Raw genomic sequence first — 26,158 nt, 5'->3', positions numbered from 1 at the left:
GTCAGAACACTGGACCTCTGTTAGAGATTAAACAGTCAGAACACTGGACCTCTGTTAGAGATTAAACAGTCAGAACACTGGACCTCTGTTAGAGATTAAACAGTCAGAACACTGGACCTCTGTTAGTGATTAAACTGCCAGAACACTGGACCTCTGTTAGAGATTAAACAGTCAGAACACTGGACCTCTGTTAGAGATTAAACAGTCAGAACACTGGACCTCTGTTAGAGATTAAACAGCCAGAACACTGGACCTCTGTTAGAGATTAAACAGTCAGAACACTGGACCTCTGTTAGAGATTAAACAGTCAGAACACTGGACCTCTGTTAGAGATTAAACAGCCAGAACACTGGACCTCTGTTAGAGATTAAACAGTCAGAACACTGGACCTCTGTTAGAGATTAAACAGTCAGAACACTGGACCTCTGTTAGAGATTAAACAGTCAGAACACTGGACCTCTGTTAGAGATTAAACAGTCAGAACACTGGACCTCTGTTAGAGATTAAACAGCCAGAACACTGGACCTCTGTTGGAGATTAAACAGTCAGAAATACACTGGACCTCTGTTAGAGATTAAACAGCCAGAACACTGGATCTCTGTTAGAGATTAAACAGTCAGAACACTGGACCTCTGTTAGAGATTAAACAGCCAGAACACTGGACCTCTGTTAGAGATTAAACAGCCAGAACACTGGACCTCTGTTAGAGATTAAACAGCCAGAACACTGGACCTCTGTTAGAGATTAAACAGTCAGAACACTGGACCTCTGTTAGAGATTAAACAGCCAGAACACTGGACCTCTGTTAGAGATTAAACAGTCAGAACACTGGACCTCTGTTAGAGATTAAACAGCCAGAACACTGGACCTCTGTTAGAGATTAAACAGCCAGAACACTGGACCTCTGTTAGAGATTAAACAGCCAGAACACTGGACCTCTGTTAGAGATTAAACAGTCAGAAATACACTGGACCTCTGTTAGAGATTAAACAGTCAGAACACTGGACCTCTGTTAGAGATTAAACAGTCAGAACACTGGACCTCTGTTAGAGATTAAACAGCCAGAACACTGGACCTCTGTCAGAGATTAAACAGCCAGAACACTGGACCTCTGTTAGAGATTAAACAGTCAGAACACTGGACCTCTGTTAGAGATTAAACAGTCAGAACACTGGACCTCTGTTAGAGATTAAACAGTCAGAACACTGGACCTCTGTTAGAGATTAAACAGCCAGAACACTGGACCTCTGTTAGAGATTAAACAGTCAGAACACTGGACCTCTGTTAGAGATTAAACAGCCAGAACACTGGACCTCTGTTAGAGATTAAACAGCCAGAACACTGGACCTCTGTTAGAGATTAAACAGCCAGAACACTGGACCTCTGTTAGAGATTAAACAGTCAGAACACTGGACCTCTGTTAGAGATTAAACAGCCAGAACACTGGACCTCTGTTAGAGATTAAACAGTCAGAACACTGGACCTCTGTTAGAGATTAAACAGCCAGAACACTGGACCTCTGTTAGAGATTAAACAGTCAGAACACTGGACCTCTGTTAGAGATTAAACAGCCAGAACACTGGACCTCTGTTAGAGATTAAACAGCCAGAACACTGGACCTCTGTTAGAGATTAAACAGCCAGAACACTGGACCTCTGTTAGAGATTAAACAGCCAGAACACTGGACCTCTGTTAGAGATTAAACAGCCAGAACACTGGACCTCTGTTAGAGATTAAACAGTCAGAACACTGGACCTCTGTTAGAGATTAAACAGCCAGAACACTGGACCTCTGTTAGAGATTAAACAGTCAGAACACTGGACCTCTGTTAGAGATTAAACAGCCAGAACACTGGACCTCTGTTAGAGATTAAACAGTCAGAACACTGGACCTCTGTTAGAGATTAAACAGCCAGAACACTGGACCTCTGTTAGAGATTAAACAGTCAGAACACTGGACCTCTGTTAGAGATTAAACAGTCAGAACACTGGACCTCTGTTAGAGATTAAACAGCCAGAACACTGGACCTCTGTTAGAGATTAAACAGTCAGAAATACACTGGACCTCTGTTAGAGATTAAACAGTCAGAACACTGGACCTCTGTTAGAGATTAAACAGCCAGAACACTGGACCTCTGTTAGAGATTAAACAGTCAGAACACTGGACCTCTCTCCCTCCTTCTCTCTGTGGTGTGTGTGTGTGTGTGTGTGTGTGTGTGTGTGTGTGTGTGTGTGTGTGTGTGTGTGTGTGTGTGTGTGTGTGTGTGTGTGTGTGTGTGTGTGTGTGTGTGTGTGTGTGTGTGTGTGTGTGTGTGTGTGTGTATGACAGGTTCCTTCCTTAATAACTGGAAACCAGCAACAGCAGGTTGATATTGAGCTGAGTCAGAGAGACTTCTCCCTTTAGCTGGAAACATCTACACCCATGGAGACATAACACTGATGACATGACAAGACAAATCCCTGCCCAGGAGAAATCATGTACATATTCTGTAGACTACTGTTTCCACTGTACTCATAAAACCATTTCTTTCCCCTCAACACGTCTACATTCATTTACGTTATGTACTTTAAATATTCATGTTTTTCTACTGGCAGAATAGATAGTGGAATGAAATAGCCCAGTTAAACCAGGAAGTTCTCTCTCTGTGTCTGTGTCTGTGTCTCTCGGGAAGGCAGGAAGCAGCGTGGGCTGGCCAGAGTCTGTGTGTCACCGCCTGCGTCACATGCCAGGAGGGGGGTTTTCTCCAGTGACGATAAGGCCGAGGAGCGGAGCAGTCTGCCACAGACAAGGGGAAGAAAGGCTGAGACTGGTACGGACGGTGCCGTCTGGCTACAATAGAAAACAAAAGCGGAGCGGTCTGTTCGAGCATTAAAAAGCTTTTGGATTATATACCTCGTTACTCTAATGGTGCTCGGATACCTGGTTTACTGGTGAGTTGCGGCGCGGTGGGTTATTTAATACCGTTCTGTGTTATTTACGGTGTAAAAGCTTCGGGGTGGAGACACACACACACACACACACACACACACATAGTTTGGATGTTATGTGCTCTGTGTCACCACAGTAGAAACGGCAGTGGCTCTAATAATTTCACTCATGATATGTTCGGTTCCGTTATAGACAAAACGGTGCTATTTAAATAAGGGTATTGATAGAGTATCATTTAGTCGACCGTTGTTATTTGTATGAATCTGACCTGTTTTCTCAGCGGAGTTGGTTTATTACTACTTCTGTTATGTTTTAAACAAGTTTAGTCGCTGTTTGGCTTTTAATGATAAACCAAGTGATTGGAACATGTTGCGTTCAGGACAGGTGATGATAATACATTGGATATTGTTTTCTGCTGAATATCACTAGATTTCATAAACTAGGCTGAGGATTTTAGAATGACAAGACAATATCCATGTACATGGTAGCCTACTGTAGGGCTATTATAGGGCTACTGTAGGGCTACTGTAGGGCTATTATAGGGCTACTGTAGGGCTACTGTAGGGCTATTATAGGGCTACTGTAGGGCTATTATAGGGCTACTGTAGGGCTATTATAGGGCTACTGTAGGGCTATTATAGGGCTACTGTAGGGCTACTGTAGGGCTACTGTAGGGCTATTATAGGGCTACTGTAGGGCTATTATAGGGCTACTGTAGGGCTATTATAGGGCTACTGTAGGGCTATTATAGGGCTACTGTAGGGCTATTATAGGGCTATTGTAGGGCTATTATAGGGCTATTGTAGGGCTACTGTAGGGCTATTATAGGGCTACTGTAGGGCTATTATAGGGCTACTGTAGGGCTATTGTAGGGCTATTGTAGGGCAACTGTGGGGCTATTGTAGGGCTACTGTAGGGCTATTATAGGGCTACTGTAGGGCTATTATAGGGCTACTGTAGGGCTATTGTAGGGCTATTGTAGGGCAACTGTGGGGCTATTGTAGGGCAACTGTGGGGCTATTGTAGGGCTACTGTAGGGCTACTGTAGGGCTATTGTAGGGCTACTGTAGGGCTACTGTAGGGCTATTGTAGGGCTATTATAGGGCTACTGTAGGGCTATTATAGGGCTACTGTAGGGCTACTGTAGGGCTACTGTAGGGCAACTGTGGGGCTATTGTAGGGCTACTGTAGGGCTATTATAGGGCTACTGTAGGGCAACTGTGGGGCTATTGTAGGGCAACTGTGGGGCTATTATAGGGCTATTGTAGGGCTACTGTAGGGCTACTGTAGGGCTATTATAGGGCTACTGTAGGGCTATTGTAGGGCTATTATAGGGCTACTGTAGGGCTACTGTAGGGCTACTGTAGGGCTATTATAGGGCTATTATAGGGCTATTATAGGGCTATTATAGGGCTATTGTAGACTAGTTGATTTAGGTGATGTTGTTTTTCCGACAGTGTGATGAATACATTTATTCATTAGTTCTCCTCCAGTGGTGCAGCGTCTCTGTAAAACCCAAATCAAACGTCTGGATTTAAAAGTACAAGGTAGTGAAACGCATTTCTCCCCGCGTCAACGCAATCAAAAGCGTCAATTTATCCGCTCACTTTATTAAGTGAATAAATGCTGTTAAAGTGAGCAAATAAATAGCCAGAAAGTAGTCTGTTTGTGCATTCTGTGTGTCATTTTGACGTGTAGTTTAGTGTGTATTTAGTGTTTAGCTACCAGTGCCAATAATACATGTGTTATTGAAAACATGAATTTGCTGCCTGCCTTTGTTGACCTGGAGAACTGTCCGGTAACCGGGACAGGAAACAGCCGAGGAACTCCGGTGGAAAGAATGAGACCGGCTTAATTCTTTACAAACTGCTGTTAGATACAACTCCTCACAGCGCAGGAGACAGGCACAACAGAACAGAGACAACTGGATTATGGTTATTCTCATGAGGATTACATTGGCATATACACTACACTGTGTATGTGAATCCAGCTCTCTACTGTCGCTCGGGCAAATGTTGATCCCGGTAGACGGGGTCTTTTCGGTTTAACCGGAGCCACTACGGCGTGAGCTGCCCTGTCACGGTTAATGGAAGTGTTATCGTAGAAATGATCATTGATCACAAGGAGGATTGATCGGGTCAACATGGGGAAGCTGTCCACGGCTAATCAGACGTGATATATAATGATTGACTGTCGTATTAGAAATGAGTCTGCGCTATTCAAATACAATGACCCCCATGTGTGTTGATAGCATTGTTATTGAAATAGACATTGAGTCTTCATTCGGCTATTTGATCATTCACGATTGATTGATTGATTGATTGATTGATGAATCACACCGTTAATCAGGGGAGTTCATATGCCACTTGGCGCAAAGGAATCCCTTTCATTTATCAATCTCTGTCTGATTAGCTGAAAATCACTTACAGTTTGGTAGTTAGTAACCAGAGGATTGGTTATTCTGCGTTGGAGCACACAATGTTTACAAGACCAAAAAACGAATCCTGCGTTTTTATGTTGTCTGGAAGGCTATTTTCAATGCATGTTTTTGGATAGTAATATTTTTGATGAGTGGAATGTATCACTGTATTTTGCTCAGCAGTTGATGTAGTGTGTGTAGTAGTAGTGTGTGTGTAGTAGTAGTGTGTGTGTGTGTGTGTGTGTGTGTGTGTGTGTGTGTGTGTGTGTGTGTGTGTGTGTGTGTAGTAGTAGTAGTAGTGTGTGTGTGTGTGTGTGGTAGTGTGTGTAGTAGTGTGTGTAGTAGTAGTGTGTGTAGTAGTGTGTGTAGTAGTAGTGTGTGTGTGTGTGTGTGTGTGTGTGTGTAGTAGTGTGTGTAGTAGTGTGTGTGTAGTAGTAGTGTGTGTAGTAGTGTGTAGTAGTAGTAGTGTGTGTGTGTAGTAGTGTGTGTAGTAGTAGTGTGTAGTAGTACTAGTGTGTGTGTGTGTGTGTGTGTGTGTGTGTGTGTGTGTGTGTGTAGTAGTGTGTGTAGTAGTAGTGTGTGTGTGTGTGTGTGTGTGTGTGAGTAGTGTGTAGTAGTAGTGTGTAGTAGTAGTGTGTGTGTGTGTGTGTGTGTGGTAGTAGTAGTGTGTAGTAGTGTGTAGTAGTAGTAGTGTGTGTGTGTGTAGTAGTAGTAGTGTGTAGTAGTGTGTAGTAGTGTGTGTGTGTGTGTGTGTGTGTGTGTGGTGTGTGTGTGTGTGTGTGTGTGTGTGTGTGTGTGTGTGTGTGTGTGTGTGTAGTAGTAGTGTGTAGTAGTGTGTAGTAGTGTGTAGTAGTAGTGTGTGTGTGTGTGTGTAGTAGTAGTGTGTAGTAGTGTGTGTAGTAGTAGTGTGTGTGTGTGTGTGTAGTAGTGTGTAGTAGTGTGTAGTAGTAGTGTGTGTGTAGTAGTGTGTAGTAGTGTGTAGTAGTGTGTAGTAGTAGTGTGTGTGTGTGTAGTAGTAGTGTGTAGTAGTAGTGTGTAGTAGTGTGTAGTAGTGTGTGTGTGTGTGTGTGCATGTTTTTGGATAGTAATATTTTTGATGAGTGGAATGTATCACTGTATTTTGCTCAGCAGTTGATGTAGTGTGTGTAGTAGTAGTGTGTGTAGTAGTAGTAGTGTGTGTGTGTGTGTGTGTGTGTGTGTGTGTGTGTGTGTGTGTGTGTGTGTGTGTGTGTGTGTGTGTGTGTGTGTAGTAGTAGTAGTAGTAGTGTGTGTGGTAGTGTGTGTAGTAGTGTGTAGTAGTAGTAGTGTGTGTGTGTAGTAGTGTGTGTAGTAGTAGTGTGTAGTAGTACTAGTGTGTGTGTGTGTGTGTGTGTGTGTGTGTGTGTAGTAGTGTGTGTAGTAGTAGTGTGTGTGTGTGTGTGTAGTAGTGTGTAGTAGTACTGTGAAGTAGTAGTGTGTGTGTGTGTGTGGTAGTGTGTGTAGTAGTGTGTGTAGTAGTAGTGTGTGTAGTAGTGTGTGTAGTAGTAGTAGTGTGTGTGTGTGTGTAGTAGTGTGTGTAGTAGTGTGTGTGTAGTAGTAGTGTGTGTAGTAGTGTGTAGTAGTAGTAGTGTGTGTGTGTAGTAGTGTGTGTAGTAGTAGTGTGTAGTAGTACTAGTGTGTGTGTGTGTGTGTGTGTGTGTGTGTGTGTGTGTGTGTGTGTGTGAGTAGTGTGTGTAGTAGTAGTGTGTGTGTGTGTGTGTAGTAGTGTGTAGTAGTACTATGAAGTAGTAGTGTGTGTGTGTGTGTGTGTGTGTGTGTAGTAGTAGTAGTGTGTAGTAGTAGTAGTGTGTGTGTGTGTGTAGTAGTAGTAGTGTGTAGTAGTGTGTGTGTGTGTGTGTGTGTAGTAGTAGTAGTGTGTAGTAGTGTGTAGTAGTAGTGTGTGTGTGTGTGTGTAGTAGTAGTGTGTAGTAGTGTGTAGTAGTAGTGTGTGTGTGTGTGTAGTAGTGTGTAGTAGTGTGTAGTAGTGTGTAGTAGTAGTGTGTGTGTGTGTGTAGTAGTAGTGTGTAGTAGTGTGTAGTAGTAGTGTAGTAGTAGTGTAGTAGTAGTGTGTAGTAGTGTAGTAGTAGTGTGTAGTAGTGTGTAGTAGTGTAGTAGTAGTGTGTAGTAGTAGTGTGTAGTAGTGTGTAGTAGTGTAGTAGTGTGTAGTAGTGTGTAGTAGTGTAGTAGTAGTGTGTAGTGTGTAGTAGTAGTGTAGTAGTAGTGTGTAGTAGTGTGTAGTAGTGTAGTAGTAGTGTGTAGTAGTGTGTAGTAGTGTGTAGTAGTGTGTAGTAGTGTAGTAGTAGTGTGTAGTAGTGTAGTAGTAGTGTGTAGTAGTGTGTAGTAGTGTAGTAGTAGTGTGTAGTAGTGTAGTAGTAGTGTGTAGTAGTGTAGTAGTAGTGTAGTAGTAGTGTGTAGTAGTGTAGTAGTAGTGTGTAGTAGTGTGTAGTAGTGTGTAGTAGTGTAGTAGTAGTGTGTAGTAGTGTAGTAGTAGTGTAGTAGTGTAGTAGTAGTGTGTAGTAGTGTGTAGTAGTGTGTAGTAGTGTGTAGTAGTGTAGTAGTAGTGTGTAGTAGTGTGTAGTAGTGTGTAGTAGTGTGTAGTAGTGTGTAGTAGTAGTGTGTAGTAGTGTGTAGTAGTGTAGTAGTAGTGTGTAGTAGTGTGTAGTAGTGTAGTAGTAGTAGTAGTGTGTAGTAGTGTGTAGTAGTGTGTAGTAGTGTGTAGTAGTATAGTAGTAGTGTGTAGTAGTGTGTAGTAGTGTGTAGTAGTGTGTAGTAGTGTGTAGTCGGCTATAGCCTAGTCGTCTCCGGTCATTTCGTCATTGAGCGGTTCTCTAGCCGTTCAATGATCCTTTTGTTTACAGACAGAGACTGAGGTTCTATTCCACCGGGGAAACTTTCTGTTCAATCATATTTTGTTTGTCATGTCCTCATGAGTTTTTGTTGTTGTATTGATCTTGTCAGTTGGCCTTTTCATTGTGACTAAGGCACTTCCTCTTTTGGCATTTTACTGAGCATCTAAAACGGAATGATTGATTTAATCACAATGGTTAACCTCTACAGCATAATAATGGTTAAACTCTACGGGATTGGTGTCCCCTGGGCGGCTAATGCGATTAGCATGAGGTTGTAACAAAAAAATGTCCCAGGACATAGAAAGATCTGATATGGGCAGAAAGATTAACAAGAATTTAAGATAAGTGCGCTGTCCAATTACAGTGAAACAATACCATTCTATTGTTTGAGGAGAGTGCACAGTTATGAACTTGAAAATGTATTAATAAACCGATTAGGCACATCTGGGCAGACTTGATACAACATTTTGAACAGATGTGCAATGGTTCTTTGGATCAGTCTAACACTTTGCACATACACTGCTGCCATCTAGTGGCCAAAATCTAAATTGCACCTGGGATGGAATAATACATTATGGCCTTTCTCTTGCATTTCAAAGATGATGGTAGAAAAAAACAAATGTTTTTTTTCTTTGTATTATCTTTAACCAGATCTATTGTGTTATATTCTCCTACATTAATTTCACATTTCCACAAACTTCAAAGTGTTTCCTTTCAAATGGTATCATGAATATGCATATCCTTGCTTCAGGTCCTGAGCGGTTAGATTTGGGTCATTTTAGGTGAAAATTGGGGGGGGGGAAAAGGGGCTGATCTTTCAGATTAATAACCATGCAGCACAATTACAGTTCAGCGAAAAATATATTTTACAGTTTTAATTGTGATAATCACCAAGTATCATATTTTCTCACACAGCTTTTGTTTTGAATGTGGCTGCTATAAAATGAAATGCTCTCGGTATGTTGAATCACACTGCATTACAGGACATATCATATCTGGCAGCTCTTCCTCAGTGGGAGTCATCCTCATTTCCTGCCTCACCTAGGCTGTGTCCCAACTGGTGCCCTTTGTAGTACCCTACCCCATATGGGCCTTTACATGTCCAGATCCTCCTAATGAACTTACCTACAGCGGTCCATGTGGTGCTGCAGGAACCAGGAAATCCGAGACAGACAAGGAGACACTATATAGATTATTTTAAATAGCCACTTCCTGTGCACTAAGGCACATGTTTCACAACCACAGGAAACTGTTTAACTGACACACACACACACACACACACACACACACACACACACACACACACACACACACACACACACACACACACACACACACACACACACACACACACACACACACACACACACACACACACACACACACACGCACACACACACACACACACACACACACACACAGCTCCTCAGCTGGGAGAGAGACAGAGAGACAGCCTGTCTGTCCCTCGTGAATGTTGTTGGTCACAGAGAATGGCCCGGCTTTGTCTCCGGACAGGAGACAGGGGGGGAAGTGGGGCGTGCTGCCCCTCTGTGTGAGAGAGGGGTGGGGTCTGACCACACACAGACCGTGCTCCTGTCTCCAGGGAGTTAACAGGAGCTGATGGAACAGAAGCTGTTGTCTGGTTTATTATCCCTACCGCAGCAGATAGCAGAATTAAAGGGTGACAACTAACAGTCTTTCTCTTCTTTTATATATTTATATATAAATAAATATATATAAATATATATATATATATATATATATATATCCCTTCGTTTCCTCATCCCTGGGATGAGTTTTGGCTTCTGCAAATGTTTCAGACACTCAATGAAAATCAAATCCTACTGATTTCATATGCATCTGCAGTTGTTGTTATCTCAATGTATAAATATTATCGTTGACTTTAAATAGACGCGTAGTGGAAAAAAGCTTAGAGCAGCGCCAGGTGTCATCAGAAATCAGTGAAGCGGTGACATATAAAGTGTCTGACTGGCAACCTCTTGCAGGCATTTTTGGCTCCATTGTGCTAAACAGGTTTAGGGTTCGTCTAATGGAGAGTTCTCAAGTGTCCAGTAGACTGCACCACACTACCTTGTCCCAGGTCTAAATCAGGCCCTAATCATTAATATCACCCCACCTGGTGTCCCAGGTCTAAATCAGGCCCTGGTCATTAATATCACCCCACTTGGTGTCCCAGGTCTAAATCAGTCCCTGGTCATTAATATCACCCCACCTGGTGTCCCAGGTCTAAATCAGTCCCTGGTCATTAATATCACCCCACCTGGTGTCCCAGGTCTAAATCAGTCCCTGGTCATTAATATCACCCCACCTGGTGTCCCAGGTCTAAATCAGTCCCTGGTCATTAATATCACCCCACCTGGTGTCCCAGGTCTAAATGAGTCCCTGGTCATTAATATCACCCCACCTGGTGTCCCAGGTCTAAATCAGGCCCTGGTCATTAATATCACCCCACCTGGTGTCCCAGGTCTAAATCAGTCCCTGGTCATTAATATCACCCCACCTGGTGTCCCAGGTCTAAATGAGTCCCTGGTCATTAATATCACCCCACCTGGTGTCCCAGGTCTAAATCAGTCCCTGGTCATTAATATCACCCCACCTGGTGTCCCAGGTCTAAATCAGGCCCTAATCATTAATATCACCCCACCTGGTGTCCCAGGTCTAAATCAGTCCCTGGTCATTAATATCACCCCACCTGGTGTCCCAGGTCTAAATCAGTCCCTGGTCATTAATATCACCCCACCTGGTGTCCCAGGTCTAAATCAGTCCCTGGTCATTAATATCACCCCACCTGGTGTCCCAGGTCTAAATCAGTCCCTGGTCATTAATATCACCCCACCTGGTGTCCCAGGTCTAAATCAGGCCCTGGTCATTAATATCACCCCACCTGGTGTCCCAGGTCTAAATCAGTCCCTGGTCATTAATATCACCCCACCTGGTGTCCCAGGTCTAAATCAGTCCCTGGTCATTAATATCACCCCACCTGGTGTCCCAGGTCTAAATCAGTCCCTGGTCATTAATATCACCCCACCTGGTGTCCCAGGTCTAAACCAGTCCCTGGTCATTAATATCACCCCACCTGGTGTCCCAGGTCTAAATCAGTCCCTGGTCATTAATATCACCCCACCTGGTGTCCCAGGTCTAAATCAGTCCCTGGTCATTAATATCACCCCACCTGGTGTCCCAGGTCTAAATCAGTCCCTAATCATTAATATCACCCCACCTGGTGTCCCAGGTCTAAATCAGTCCCTGGTCATTAATATCACCCCACCTGGTGTCCCAGGTCTAAATCAGTCCCTGGTCATTAATATCACCCCACCTGGTGTCCCAGGTCTAAATCAGTCCCTGGTCATTAATATCACCCCACCTGGTGTCCCAGGTCTAAATCAGTCCCTAATCATTAATATCACCCCACCTGGTGTCCCAGGTCTAAATCAGTCCCTGGTCATTAATATCACCCCACCTGGTGTCCCAGGTCTAAATCAGTCCCTAATCATTAATATCACCCCACCTGGTGTCCCAGGTCTAAATCAGTCCCTGGTCATTAATATCACCCCACCTGGTGTCCCAGGTCTAAACCAGTCCCTGGTCATTAATATCACCCCACCTGGTGTCCCAGGTCTAAATCAGTCCCTGGTCATTAATATCACCCCACCTGGTGTCCCAGGTCTAAATCAGGCCCTGGTCATTAATATCACCCCACCAGTGGTGTTTAGTGGTGTTGGAGACCCAGTGGTGTTTAGTGGTGTTGGAGACCCAGTGGTGTTTAGTGGTGTTGGAGACCCAGTGGTGTTTAGTGGTGTTGGAGACTACAGACAGCATCTCTAGGATGTTTTGTCTTCATGTTGTCACATTAAACACTCCTTCTAAACATCTCATCATCCCTGCTAGTGGCCCAGGCTCTTTCATTTAGTGGTGTTGCAGTGCTGACGACGTGTTTTTCAGCCAGATAACAGTCCGGAGGCCAGGCAGGCTAGTCATTGGAGGATTGGTGGGCTGGTGGGCTGGTGACCGTAAGGGTTTGGTCTGTTGGCAGAGCACTTCCTGTCTCTAAGACAGATTTATTAAAGACACTGCTGCTATTTTATAAGGGGGGTGGGGGTTTAGTCTGGTGGCAGAGCACTTCCTGTCTCTCGGACGGATTTATTAAAGGTGGTGAGGGTTTAGTCTGGTGGCAGAGCACTTCCTGTCTCTCGGACGGATTTATTAAAGGTGGTGGGGGTTTAGGGCTCTATCATCTGGAGTTATGAAACAAGTCAGTAATGATGCAGGATGAAAACAAGTGTTGAATGGATAAACTCCTCTGAGGGAACCCTTACTCATCCTCCACTCATCCCCCTCCTCTCATCCCCCTCCACTCATCCCCCTCCTCTCATCTCATCCCCCTCCTCTCCACTCATCCCCCTCCTCTCCTCTCATCCCCCTCCTCTCCTCTCATCCCCCTCCTCTCATCCCCCTCCTCTCCTCTCATCCCCCTCCTCTCCTCTCATCCCCCTCCTCTCCACTCATCCCCCTCCTCTCCTCTCATCCCCCTCCTCTCCACTCATCCCCCTCCTCTCATCTCATCCCCCTCCTCTCCTCTCATCCCCCTCCTCTCATCTCATCCCTCTCATCTCATCTCATCCCCCTACTCTCCTCTCATCCACCACCTCTCCTCTCATCCCCCTCCTCTCCTCTCATCCCTCTCCTCTCATCCCCCTCATCTCATCTCATCCCCCTCCTCTCCTCTCATCCCCCCCCTCTCCTCTCATCCCCCTCCTCTCATCCCTCTCATCTCATCTCATCCCCCTCCTCTCCTCTCATCCCCCTCCTCTCCTCTAATCCCCCTCCTCTCCTCTCATCCCCCTCCTCTCATCCCTCTCATCTCCTCTCATCCCCCTCCTCTCCTCTCATCCCCCTCCTCTCCTCTCATCCCCCTCCTAAAATCTCATCCCTCTCATCTCCTCTCATCCCCCTCATCTCATCCCTCTCATCTCATCCCTCTCATCTCCTCTCATCCCCCTCCTCTCATCTCATCCACCTCCTCTCCTCTCATCCCCCTCCTCTCATCTCATCCCCCTCCTCTCCTCTCATCCCCCTCCTCTCCTCTCATCCCCCTCCTCTCCTCTCATCCCCCTCCTCTCCTCTCATCTCATCCCTCTCCTCTCATCTCATCCCCCTCCTCTCATCTCATCCCCCTCCTCTCCTCTCATCCCCCTCCTCTCCTCTCATCCCCCTCATCTCATCCCCCTCCTCTCATCTCATCCCCCTCCTCTCATCTCATCCCCCTCCTCTCCTCTCATCCCCCTCCTCTCCTCTCATCCCCCTCATCTCATCCCCCTCCTCTCATCTCATCCCCCTCCTCTCATCTCATCCCCCTCCTCTCCTCTCATTCCTCTCCTCTCATTCCTCTCCTCTCCTCTCATCCCCCTCATCTCATCCCCCTCCTCTCCTCTCCTCTCATCCTCCTCTCCTCTCATCTTCCTCTCCTCCTTGACAATGTACTATACATCACTGAACTGAAGGATGTCTGTTCTGGAGCTGAGAACAGTCATTCAGCCTTCCTCCTCCTCCTCATCCTCCTCCTCTCCTGTGGTGTTTGTGATCTAGTGTTGATGCTCAGAGCCAGACGGCCATGATGACCTCTCTGTCTGCAATTTTATTAGGAATCTAGTAAAATTATATTTTTTCTTGCAGTGTACAAAAGGGAGGGCGGGGGGGTCAATGTAAATTGTCCGGTGGCGATTTTATTAATTGTTCAGCAGTCTTATGACTCGGGGGTAGAAGCTGTTGAGGAGCCTTTTGGTCCTAGACTTGGCGCTCCGGGTACTGCTTGCCGTGCGATAGAAGAGAAAACAGTTTATAACTTGGTGTGACTGGAGTCTCTGACCATTTTATGGGCTTTCCTCTGACACAGACTATTATATAGGTCCTGGATGGCAGGAAACTGGGCCGTTCTCACTATCACTTCCGTAGCGCCTCTATAGCACGAGGCGTGTTCTGCTGGGCAACACAGAGAGCACACAAATAGCAGAGACCATTGTAAATTTCCACTCAGAAATCAATGGTTGTAGCAGCCTTTTAGGCCTATGCTCTGATTTTAGAGCATATACCCATGAACACCACCAGCACCATGCTAATAACCCTGTGTTTCTCAGATCAGGTCCATGCTAGCTAGCACCATGCTAATAACCCTGTCTTCTCTACCTGTGTTTCTCAGATCAGGTCCACGCTAGCTAGCACCATGCTAATAACCCTGTCTTCTCTACCTGTGTTTCTCAGATCAGGTCCATGCTAGCTAGCACCATGCTAATAACCCTGTCTCCTCTACCTGTGTTTCTCAGATCAGGTCCATGCTAGCTAGCACCATGCTAATAACCCTGTCTTCTCTACCTGTGTTTCTCAGATCAGGTCCATGCTAGCTAGCACCATGCTAATAACCCCGTCTCCTCTCCCTGTGTTTCTCAGACCAGGTCCATGCTAGCTAGCACCATGCTAATAACCCTGTCTCCTCTCCCTGTGTTTCTCAGATCAGGTCCATGCTAGCTAGCACCATGCTAATAACATGGTCTCCTCTCCCTGTGTTTCTCAGATCAGGTCCACGCTAGCTAGCACCATGCTAATAACCCTGTCTCCTCTCCCTGTGTTTCTCAGATCAGGTCCATGCTAGCTAGCACCATGCTAATAACCCCGTCTCCTCTCCCTGTGTTTCTCAGATCAGGTCCATGCTAGCTAGCACCATGCTAATAACCCTGTCTCCTCTCCCTGTGTTTCTCAGATCAGGTCCACGCTAGCTAGCACCATGCTAATAACCCCGTCTCCTCTCCCTGTGTTTCTCAGATCAGGTCCATGCTAGCTAGCACCATGCTAATAACCCCGTCTCCTCTCCCTGTGTTTCTCAGATCAGGTCCATGCTAGCTAGCACCATGCTAATAACATGGTCTCCTCTCCCTGTGTTTCTCAGATCAGGTCCACGCTAGCTAGAGCCATGAGCGGTCTACTGAAGAGGAAGTTTGAGGAGGTCTATGACGAGGACCAGTGCTACTCCTCGTCTTCCTCAGCCTACTCCGGATGGGACTCGGAGGGGGAGAGCTGCTACTCAGACACCCTTGACTCAACACCCAGCAACCCTGGCTCTCCAGACGCACATTGCAACAGTGAGTATCTAATCTACTACGCCAGGCGGCTGATAGTGGATGGTAGTGCTGGTAGTGCTGGTAGTGCTGTCTGATAGTGGATGGTAGTGCTGGTAGTGCTGGTAGTGCTGTCTGATAGTGGATGGTAGTGCTGATAGTGGATGGTAGTGCTGGTAGCGCTGTCTGATAGTGGATGGTAGTGCTGGTAGTGCCTGCAACTCATTAAAAACAGGCGTACTGCCTCAGACAGAGCAGCTCATTAAAACAGGCGTACTGCCTCAAACAGAGCAGCTCATTAAAACAGGCGTACTGCCTCAAACAGAGCAGCTCATTAAAAACATATATCTGTCTGTCTGAATACTTTTGATATTCCAGGCCCTGGTTTTGGGTCAGTGGAGGGTTGGCTAGAAGGGAAAACGGTTGTTAGTGTTCCCTGGATGACAGGGCAGGGAGCCAGAGAGCGAGCGGGATGGCAGATGGCCAGGCAGAGAGAGAACACACAGAGCCTTGTCTGGGCTCTAGGTACAGACCCTGCACAGGTGTTGCCTGCCTGGAAGAGAGTGGGGAGGGAGGGATGTAGAGAGAAAGGCATGTTGGAGCACGAGGTGAAGGGTGATACTTTGTTCATCTAAAAGGAGATAGTTGAACTGGTAGTATAACAGACCTTAAAGAGTGGAGAGTTTGAACTCCCGTTGTTATCAGGTGGGTGGATGTCACGCTGAAACAGGCTGCAAATGGCAGCTCACCCTCCGCACCTCCTCACCCTCCCACCCTCCTACCCTCCCTCTGCCCCTCCTCACCCTCCCACCCTCCTACCCTCCCTCCGCCCCTCCTCACCCTCCCTCCGCCCCTCCTCACCCTCCCTCCGCCCCTCCTCACCCCTCCCACCCTCCTCACCCTCCGCCCCTCCTCACCCTCCCTCTGCCCCTCCTCACCCTCCCACCCTCCTCACCCTCCGCACCTCCTCACCCTCCCACCCTCCTCACCCTCCCACCCTCCTCACCCTCCGCCCCTCCTCACCCTCCCTCCCTCCTCACCCTCCGCCCCTCCCCTCACCCTCCCTCCCTCCTCACCCTCCCACCCTCCCCCTCCTCACCCTCCCACCCTCCTCACCCTCCCACCCTCCTCACCCTCCCACCCTCCTCACCCTCCCACCCTCCTCACCCTCCTCACCCTCCTCACCCTCCCACCCTCCTCACCCTCCCTCCGCCCCTCTCACCCTCCCACCCTCCTCACCCTCCCTCCGCCCCTCCTCACCCTCCCACCCTCCTCACCCTCCCTCCGCCCCTCCTCACCCTCCCTCCCTCCTCACCCTCCCTCCGCCCCTCCTCACCCTCCCTCCCTCCTCACCCTCCCTCCGCCCCTCCTCACCCTCCCACCCTCCTCACCCTCCCACCCTCCTCACCCTCCCTCCGCCCCTCCTCACCCTCCTCACCCTCCTCACCCTCCCACCCTCCGCCCCTCCTCACCCTCCCACCCTTCGCCCCTCCTCACCCTCCCACCCTCCGCCCCTCCTCACCCTCCGCCCCTCCTCACCCTCCCTCCGCCCCTCCTCACCCTCCCTCCCTCCTCACCCTCCCTCCGCCCCCTCCTCACCCTCCCTCCCTCCTCACCCTCCCTCCGCCCCTCCTCACCCTCCCTCCCTCCTCACCCTCCCTCCGCCCCTCCTCACCCTCCCACCCTCCTCACCCTCCGCCCCTCCTCACCCTCCCACCCTCCTCACCCTCCCTCCCGCCCCTCCTCACCCTCCTCACCCTCCCACCCTCCTCACCCTCCCACCCTCCTCACCCTCCCTCCGCCCCTCCTCACCCTCCCACCCTCCTCACCCTCCCTCTGCCCCTCCTACCCTCCCTCTGCCCCTCCTCACCCTCCCTCCCTCCCTCTGCCTCTCCTCACCCTCTCTCCGCCCCTCCTCACCCTCCCTCCGCCCCTCCTCACCCTCCCTCCCTCCGCCCCTCCTCACCCTCCCTTCGCCCCTCCTCACCCTCCTCCCTTCGCCCCTCCTCACCCTCCCTCGCCCCTCCACACCCTCCCTCCGCCCCCTCCTCCTCACCCTCCCTCCCTCCGTCCCCCCTCACCCTCTCTCTGCCCCCCCCCAACTATCTGTCGACTAAGTGGAAGGCTTATGACTAAAGTGTCTTATTTATGCTACCATCTAGTGGCAGTAGAAGGGAGTGCAGTTACTTTGACAAACTGCAATTCCCTTAATCTCTCTTGTTCTTGAAAGCTCTTATTAAGTAATGACCAGTGATAATATCATCTCTCTCTCTCTCTCTCCCTCTCTCTCTCTCTCTCTCTCTCTCTCTCTCTCTCTCTCTCTCTCTCTCTCTCTCTAGCCAAGTCCATCCTGAAGAAGGCTAAGCGTGAACGGCTAGTGCGGGGCAACGTGACCTTTGACATGGTGACAGTGTATCTCTTCCCGCGGTGCCAGGGCTTCAGCAGCGTGCCCAGTAGAGGGGGCTGTTCCCTGGGCATGACGCAGCGCCACAGCGCCCTCCGCAGGTTCACCCTGGATGAGTACACTGTGGAGCAGCGCATCCTCCGCCGGGAGAAACTCCTCAACCAGCTCCGAGAGGAGAAACTAGACGCTCTCAAACAGAAGGTCAGTCCTGACACACACACACACACACACACACACACACACACACAGACACACACACAGACAGACAGACAGACAGACAGACAGACAGACAGACAGACAGACAGACAGACAGACAGACAGACAGACAGACAGACAGACAGACAGACAGACAGACAGACAGACAGACAGACAGACAGACAGAGGTCCCCATATGTGGATTAGCCAGTTATGAAGCTAATATGCAGCAGTGTCTTCTGGTGAAAGGTTTTATTTCTAGTAGTGTAAAGGTTTTATTTCTAGTAGTGTAAAGGTTTTATTTCTAGTAGTGTAAAGGTTTTATTTCTGATAGTGTAAAGGTTTTATTTCTAGTAGTGTAAAGGTTTTATTTCTAGTAGTGTAAAGGTTTTATTTCTAGTAGTGTAAAGGTTTTATTTCTAGTAGTGTAAAGGTTTTATTTCTAGTAGTGTAAAGGTTTTATTTCTAGTAGTGTAAAGGTTTTATTTCTAGTAGTGTAAAGGTTTTATTTCTAGTAGTGTAAAGGTTTGAGTTCTATAACAAGGGGTATTCTAGCTCTCCTTTCTAGAGAAAACCCACACATGCATCACAATTATCCTAACAGCCCTCGTCTCTCCCTCCCAGCTGACTAAGGGAGGCACGGTGGAATCGGAGGAGGCTGACCGCCTCACCGTGGAAGACATCCCAGAGGACGAGATGGACATCAGCAGCTATAACCTAGACGACGGATCCTTCCTCCACCCTTACCCCTCCAAGCGGAGACACGCCCTGCTGAAGGCCTCGGGGATGAAGGTGGATAAGGAGGAGAAGAGGCAGCTCCAGCAGCTGAGAGTGTCCAGGGAGGACTGTGGTTGTGACTGCCAGGGTTTCTGCGAGCCCGAGACCTGCGCCTGCAGCCTGGCAGGCATCAAGTGTCAGGTAAGACACTCACATATCATCGTTTCTTCAACTTTAACCTTAACAGTAAACTGTGAATAGTTTATATTCCTAACGGTACGAGCAGAGTAATACAATATTCCGATCCCTCCGTGACAAAGCAGAACCTGATTTTTTTTTATTTTTACGTTCTCTTCTCTCCCCAGATGGACCACTCGTCATTTCCCTGCGGCTGCACTAAGGATGGCTGCAGTAACCACGAAGGTCGTATAGAGTTCAACTCCAGCCGGGTTCAGACCCACTACATCCACACCATCATGAAGCTAGAGCTGGAGAAGAGACTGGAGGAGACGTCTGGACCAGAGGAAGAGGACCCGGGAGAGACCACCCCAGCCCCGACCCCGGACCACGCCCACAACCCCCTGTCCGACCTCCCCTCCATCCCAGACCGCCCTTCCTCCTCCTACTTCAGCTCAGAGCTGGTGGCGGTCGAGGAGAACAGCTGCAGCAGCGACATGACAGACTCCTCTGCTTCCTCGGGGGGGAGTGATGACTCAGAGGAAAGGCCGGGGTTAGGCCGTGAGGACGACGTGGATGAAAACGGACTGAGACGCATCCTCAGCTTCGGCGACAACGACTATAACGTAAACAACTACGTTGTTAATGGCAACCGCTGTTGCCCCGAGCAACGGCTACAGCGGCAGGCGTCGCCCGCGACGACGACGACAACCTGGATGTCGGGAGGGTTTAGCGCGGCGGTCTTCCCAGAGGAGAAGGACGATCTCGAGGTGCGCAGAGACAACCGGGCCATGGCCATGTCACAGCTGTTAGATGATAGTGGTAACCGAGGCAACTGTCTGTTCCACCACAGCGGCTGCAGAATCTCTAACCCCCCATCCCTCTCCGTAGACTGCCCCAACGCCCCATCTCCCTCCGTAGACTGCCCCAACGCCCCATCTCCCTCCATAGACTGCCCCAACGCCCCATCCCCCTCCGTAGACTGCCCCATCACCCCATCTCCCTCCATAGACTCCCCCAACGCCCCATCCCCCTCCGTAGATGGCACCGCTGCCAGCTACATGGACCTCAGCTTGTCCTCAGAGTCTGACCTGGAGTTCTTTGATGGTTTCTGTCTGGGTCCTTCCTCCTTCTACAACTCCCTGACGGAGTACCAACACATGGACAACTTCTTTCACTTCCAGTTGCCTAGTTACCCCGGCAGCCAATCACAGGCCAGCGACCCCGGGACCTGCCTGCTGGAATCTCTGATTGGTCTGTCAGAATTTGACCCAGAACCCCCTGCAACGTTCACAGACAATCAGTTGTTGGAAGAAGCCGTCAGGGGTTAACTAAGGGGATCTGAACCGCCAACTGTGTTCTGGACTATGTAGTGAGTTAGCGGGAGATGGGAGTCAATGTAAACAGACTTCTGTTGGAAGAAGCTGTGATTTCTCTCTTGCCTTCCAAATGTTAGCAAAGTAGTTGATAATTACAGCTATATGAAATGGCAGCTAACGTTTCAGTTGGTAATTACAGCTATATGAAATGGCAGCTAACGTTTCAGTTGGTAATTACAGCTATATGAAATGGCAGCTAACGTTTCAGTTGGTAATTACAGCTATATGAAATGGCAGCTAACGTTTCAGTTGGTAATTACAGCTATATGAAATGGCAGCTAACGTTTCAGTTGGTAATTACAGCTATATGAAATGGCAGCTAACGTTTCAGTTGGTAATTATCGCCATATGAAATAGCGGCTAACGTTTCAGTTGGTAATTACAGCTATATGAAATGGCGGCTAACATATCATAAAAGTGAGATTAAAATAGGTAATTTTCTACATTGTAGAATAATAGCGAAGACGTCAAAACTATGAAATAACACTTGTTGGGTTTTATTTATCGCTAAATGTCAACCTCAGAAACCAAGAATAGTACAGCTGGGTATTAATGAATACTCTGAGAAACCAAGAATAGTACAGCTGGGTATTAATGAATACTCTGAGAAACCAAGAATAGTACAGCTGGGTATTAATGAATACTCTGAGAAACCAAGAATAGTACAGCTGGGTATTAATGAATACTCTGAGAAACCAAGAATAGTACAGCTGGGTATTAATGAATACTCTGAGAAACCAAGAATAGTACAGCTGGGTATTAATGAATACTCTGAGAAACCAAGAATAGTACAGCTGGGTATTAATGAATACTCTGAGAAACCAAGAATAGTACAGCTGGGTATTAATGAATACTCTGAGAAACCAAGAATAGTACAGCTGAAAATGGCATTCAAAACACATATAACTGTTATATATTATTATTATTATTTAAATTGATTTCTTTTATGATTTTCTATTTATTTTCAGATAAAAACCTACTAAAGCTATGCTAAAACTGTAGTTTGATATTTATAACCTGGAAGTGCAATCTTTCCCTATGTGTCCCAAATAGCACCCTATTCCCTATATACTGTAGCCCCCTATGGGCTCTGGTCTAAAATAGTGCACTATATAGGGAAGAGGGTGCCATAGGGCTCTGGTCTAACGTAGTGCACTATATAGGGAATAGGGTGCCATTTGGAACTGAATCCGTATTAGACATAGTCGGCAATATGGGATTATATAAAATAAAAAATTGGGAAAGTATTTCATATCTGTTCTCTTATCGTTTAAACAACATTTTGGTTAAATTATTTTAGTAGTTTGATCTAATTTACGACATGTTGGGCAATAAGAGATGTTGTTTACTCAGGAGGGCTATGGCCCAATCCCAAATCAATCCCTAAACCCTACGCCATTGTGGAGATCTGAGGTGATTTGATTGGTATAAGCAATATAATGACACTTCCACCTAGCCTATCAGAGCGCAAGGGGGAGCTATTATTAACATATTGACTGCACCTGTCAAATCCAAATCGTCTCTCCACACGTGTGTAGGGTTGAGGGGTCGATTCGGCCAGCGTCTAGCCATCTCTACTAGGCCAGCAGCACAGTGCTTCTGTTTGAGCTGTACTGTGTAACATTCCTATTTTATAAATCAAAATGTACAATTCTGGGTCTGCTGTAGATACTGCTATCTATAATTTTACCATAGAGATTCGCTCTAATATTTTATAAATCATTTGTGTAGATTGAAAGAAAGAATTCTAAATCTGTGTCACTGAATCATTTCATAATTTCATTACTAAGAAAATGCAAATTGCGTATTTTTTTTTTTTTTTAAATATTGAAACCTTTTTAATAGATAAATTGTAAATAAATGTAGACTTATTATGAAAGCTTTTGCTCTCCAGTATTTTTCATAGAACTATGGACTATGAAATGCCACTAAAACAAAATGAATTAAAAAGATATCCCTCTGATTGTTGTGACTGAGACGCCATGATATTTTTAAAATTATTATTTTTTTTTTATTTTTTTATGGATTTAAAACTGCATATAAATTATGCAGAAAGACTCAGAAAGTTGTGTGTTTTACCTCATGAAGTCCTCAAGCAGACCTTTTGAACATAACAACGGCCGGGATGCTGTGATGACGATAAGGAACTCAGCTCTGATCTGTATGGTGTTTCTACAGCCGGCCCCATTCACACCGTCTCTATACGATCTGATGTACTGTATACTTTAAACAGTGGAAATGTATTCTTCTGTGATCTGCCTTCATTTGCTTACGTTGAGATCATCTCATTGAGAAAAAAAAACAACCCCTAAGGCAACAGAACACAGCTTCTCTGGTGTAAATGCATTAATAATCTAAATACAGATATGGGTAACTATGGGTATTTATTACATTCTTGAATGGAGATCAAACCAGAGCAGTTTTTTTAAAAATAATTTTTCACTCGTTGTCACTCTGTTTTTAAAAAGCTGTTCATTTCATCCAAGTCCCTTTTTTGACAGTTTGTCCCTTAAAAAAAAATCCAAAATAAAACATTTTCTTAAATGCTCGACTTCTCTGTTCTTCTTCTTTAGTGTTCAACCAAACTTTGACCCCCCCCCCCCCCCGTCAGATTTGTACTCCTTCACCGTAGCTCGGCCTTTCTATTGGTCAGTCGATGCTTTGTTGCCTTTTATAACCCAACAACAGTAGAAAACAACAAAAAAACATTTTTTAACTACACTGATTCACCGGACAGTTACAGCCTTCAGGATGTGTTCATACCGGTTTACATTTTTCCACATGTTGTTATGTTATATCCTGAATTTAAAACGGATAAAATGTAGATTTGTTTTGTTATGACAAATGTTATTTGTCACATGCGCCAAATATAACAGGACCTTACAGTGAAAAGCTTACTTACTTACAAGCCCTTAACCAACAATGCCGTTTTCAGAAAATACTTACTAAATAAACTTAAGTAAAAATACAAATTAACAATGAAATAACAATAACGAGGCTATATACAGGGTGTTACGGTACAGAGTCACTGTGGAGGCTATATACAGGGTATTACGGTACAGAGTCACTGTGGAGGCTATATACAGGGGGTACCGGTACAGAGTCAATGTGGAGGATATATACAGGGGGCACCGGTACAGAGTCAATGTGGAGGCTATATACAGGGTGTTACGGTACAGAGTCAATGTGGAGGCTATATACAGGGGGTACCGGTACAGAGTCAATGTGGAGGCTATATACAGGGGGTACCGGTACAGAGTCACTGTGGAGGCTATATACAGGGGGTACCGGTACAGAGTCAATGTGGAGGCTATATACAGGGGGGTACCGGTACAGAGTCAATGTGGAGGCTATATACAGGGGGTACCGGTACAGAGTCAATGTGGAGGCTATATACAGGGTATTACGGTACAGAGTCAATGTGGAGGCTATATACAGGGGGTACCGGTACAGAGTCAATGTGGAGGCTATATACAGGGGGTACCGGTACAGAGTCAATGTGGATGCTATATACAGGGGAGTACCGGTACAGAGTCAATGTGGAGGCTATATACAGGGGAGTACCGGTACAGAGTCAATGTGGAGGCTATATACAGGGGAGTACCGGTACAGAGTCAATGTGGAGGCTATATACAGGGGAGTACGGTACAGAGTCAAATGTGGAGGCTACATACAGGGGGTACCGGTACAGAGTCAATGTGGAGGCTATATACAGGGGGTACCGGTACAGAGTCAATGTGGAGGCTATATACAGGGGGTACCGGTACAGAGTCAATGTGGAGGCTATATACAGGGGAGTACCGGTACAGAGTCAATGTGGAGGCTATATACAGGGGGTACCGGTACAGAGTCAATGTGGAGGCTATATACAGGGGGTACCGGTACAGAGTCAATGTGGAGGCTACATACAGGGGAGTACCGGTACAGAGTCAATGTGGAGGCTATATACAGGGGGTACCGGTACAGAGTCAATGTGGAGGCTATATACAGGGGGTACCGGTACAGAGTCAATGTGGAGGCTATATACAGGGGGTACCGGTACAGAGTCAAATGTGGAGGCTATATACAGGGGGTACCGGTACAGAGTCAATGTGGAGGCTATATACAGGGTATTACAGTACAGAGTCAATGTGGAGGCTATATACAGGGGGTACCGGTACCGAGTCAATGTGGAGGCTATATACAGGGGGTACCGGTACAGAGTCAATGTGGAGGCTACATACAGGGGGTACCGGTACAGAGTCAATGTGGAGGCTATATACAGGGGGTACCGGTACAGAGTCAATGTGGAGGCTATATACAGGGTATTACAGTACAGAGTCAATGTGGAGGCTATATACAGGGGGTACCGGTACCGAGTCAATGTGGAGGCTATATACAGGGGGTACCGGTACAGAGTCAATGTGGAGGCTATATACAGGGGGTACCGGTACAGAGTCAATGTGCAGGGGTAGTCGAGGTAATCTGTGCATGTAGGTAGGGGTAAAGTGACTATGCATAGATAATATACAGCAAGTAGTAGCAGTGTAAAAACAAAGGGGGGGGGGGGGGGAGGTGTCAGTGCAAATAGTCTAATGACTCGCAAAGAAGGCCACCTATTATAGAGTTTATCTATTAGGTAGATGGGTAAAATAAAATGGAATATCCCTTTGAGCATAGTAGCTCCACAATACCAACCTAATTGACAGAGTGAAAGAAGGAAGCCTGCACAGAATACAAATATTCCAAAACATGCTTCCTGTTTGCAACAAGGCACTAAAGTTATATTGCAAAAAAAAATGTGGCAAAGTGATGAACTGTTTGTCCTGAATACAAAGGACCACTGTCCATATATTCAAGTATAGTGTTGGCTGCATCATGTTATGGGTATGCTTGTCATCGTTAAGGACTGGGGAGTCTTAAAAAAATTAACTGAATGTTGCTAAGATCCTAGAGGAGAAACCTGGTTCAGTCTGCTTTTCCACCAGACACTGGTAGATTAATTCACCTTTCAGCAGGACAATAACCTAAAACACAAAAGCACTTAGAGATTTACACAGAAAGACTCTCAGCTGTAATCGCTGCCAAATCTCCTTCTACAAATTGACTCAGGAGGTGTGAATATTTACGTAAATGAGATATTTCTGTTTTCACTTTATTATTTTGGAGTATTGTGTGTAGATGGAAGAGAAGAAACATTTTTTTTTTTTAATCCATTCTGAATCCGGGCTGTAACACAACAAAATGTGGAATAAGTCAAGGGCTATAAATACTTTCTGAAGGCTCTGCACGTGGAGACGTGGAGACGTGGAGTCGTGGAGACGTGGAGTCTGGGGAGTCGTGGAGACGTGGAGACGTGGAGACGTGGAGTCGTGGAGACGTGGAGACGTGGAGTCGTGGAGACGTGGAGACGTGGAGTCGTGGAGACGTGGAGACGTGGAGTCGTGGAGACGTGGAGACGTGGAGACGTGGAGTCGTGGAGACGTGGAGTCGTGGAGTCGTGGAGACGTGGAGACGTGGAGACGTGGAGTCGTGGAGACGTGGAGACGTGGAGTCGTGGAGACGTGGAGACGTGGAGACGTGGAGACGTGGAGACGTGGAGACGTGGAGTCGTGGAGACGTGGAGACGTGGAGACGTGGAGACGTGGAGTCGTGGAGACGTGGAGACGTGGAGTCGTGGAGACGTGGAGACGTGGAGACGTGGAGTCGTGGAGACGTGGAGACGTGGAGACGTGGAGACGTGGAGTCGTGGAGACGTGGAGACGTGGAGACGTGGAGTCTGGGGGGAGACGTGGAGACGTGGAGACGTGGAGACGTGGAGTCGTGGAGACGTGGAGACGTGGAGACGTGGAGTCGTGGAGACGTGGAGACGTGGAGACGTGGAGTCGTGGAGACGTGGAGACGTGGAGTCTGGGGAGTCGTGGAGACGTGGAGACGTGGAGACGTGGAGTCGTGGAGACGTG

At 47.0% G+C, this 26,158-nt stretch overlaps 1 protein-coding gene across 1 annotated transcript; it reads left to right on the top strand.

Annotated features, from left to right (window-relative positions):
* The first annotated feature begins 2,714 nt into the window (after positions 1-2,714).
* On the top strand, positions 2,715-22,767 carry csrnp1b (cysteine-serine-rich nuclear protein 1b). Its single transcript, XM_014181851.3, has 5 exons — positions 2,715-2,930; positions 15,176-15,368; positions 17,684-17,949; positions 18,568-18,861; positions 19,026-22,767. Exons 2-5 carry the CDS (start codon positions 15,200-15,202, stop codon positions 20,166-20,168), a joined length of 1,872 nt encoding a protein of 623 aa, XP_014037326.3. The 5' UTR covers positions 2,715-2,930; positions 15,176-15,199; the 3' UTR covers positions 20,169-22,767.
* Positions 22,768-26,158: the final 3,391 nt, after the last annotated feature.

The sequence above is a fragment of the Salmo salar genome, chromosome 29 (genome assembly GCF_965601325.2).
Source record: "Salmo salar chromosome 29, fSalSal1, whole genome shotgun sequence".
Taxonomy (NCBI): domain Eukaryota; kingdom Metazoa; phylum Chordata; class Actinopteri; order Salmoniformes; family Salmonidae; genus Salmo; species Salmo salar.
This window is presented reverse-complemented; position numbering and strand designations above follow the sequence as displayed.

Bases quoted from the DNA above. Each gene is read 5' to 3' on its own strand.
- csrnp1b (XM_014181851.3), top strand. From the start codon at position 15,200: ATGAGCGGTCTACTGAAGAGGAAGTTTGAGGAGGTCTATGACGAGGAC. The intron at 15,369-17,683 runs GTGAGTATCTAA...CTCTCTCTCTAG, and splicing joins TCCAGACGCACATTGCAACA to CCAAGTCCATCCTGAAGAAG. The intron at 18,862-19,025 runs GTAAGACACTCA...TTCTCTCCCCAG, and splicing joins TGGCAGGCATCAAGTGTCAG to ATGGACCACTCGTCATTTCC.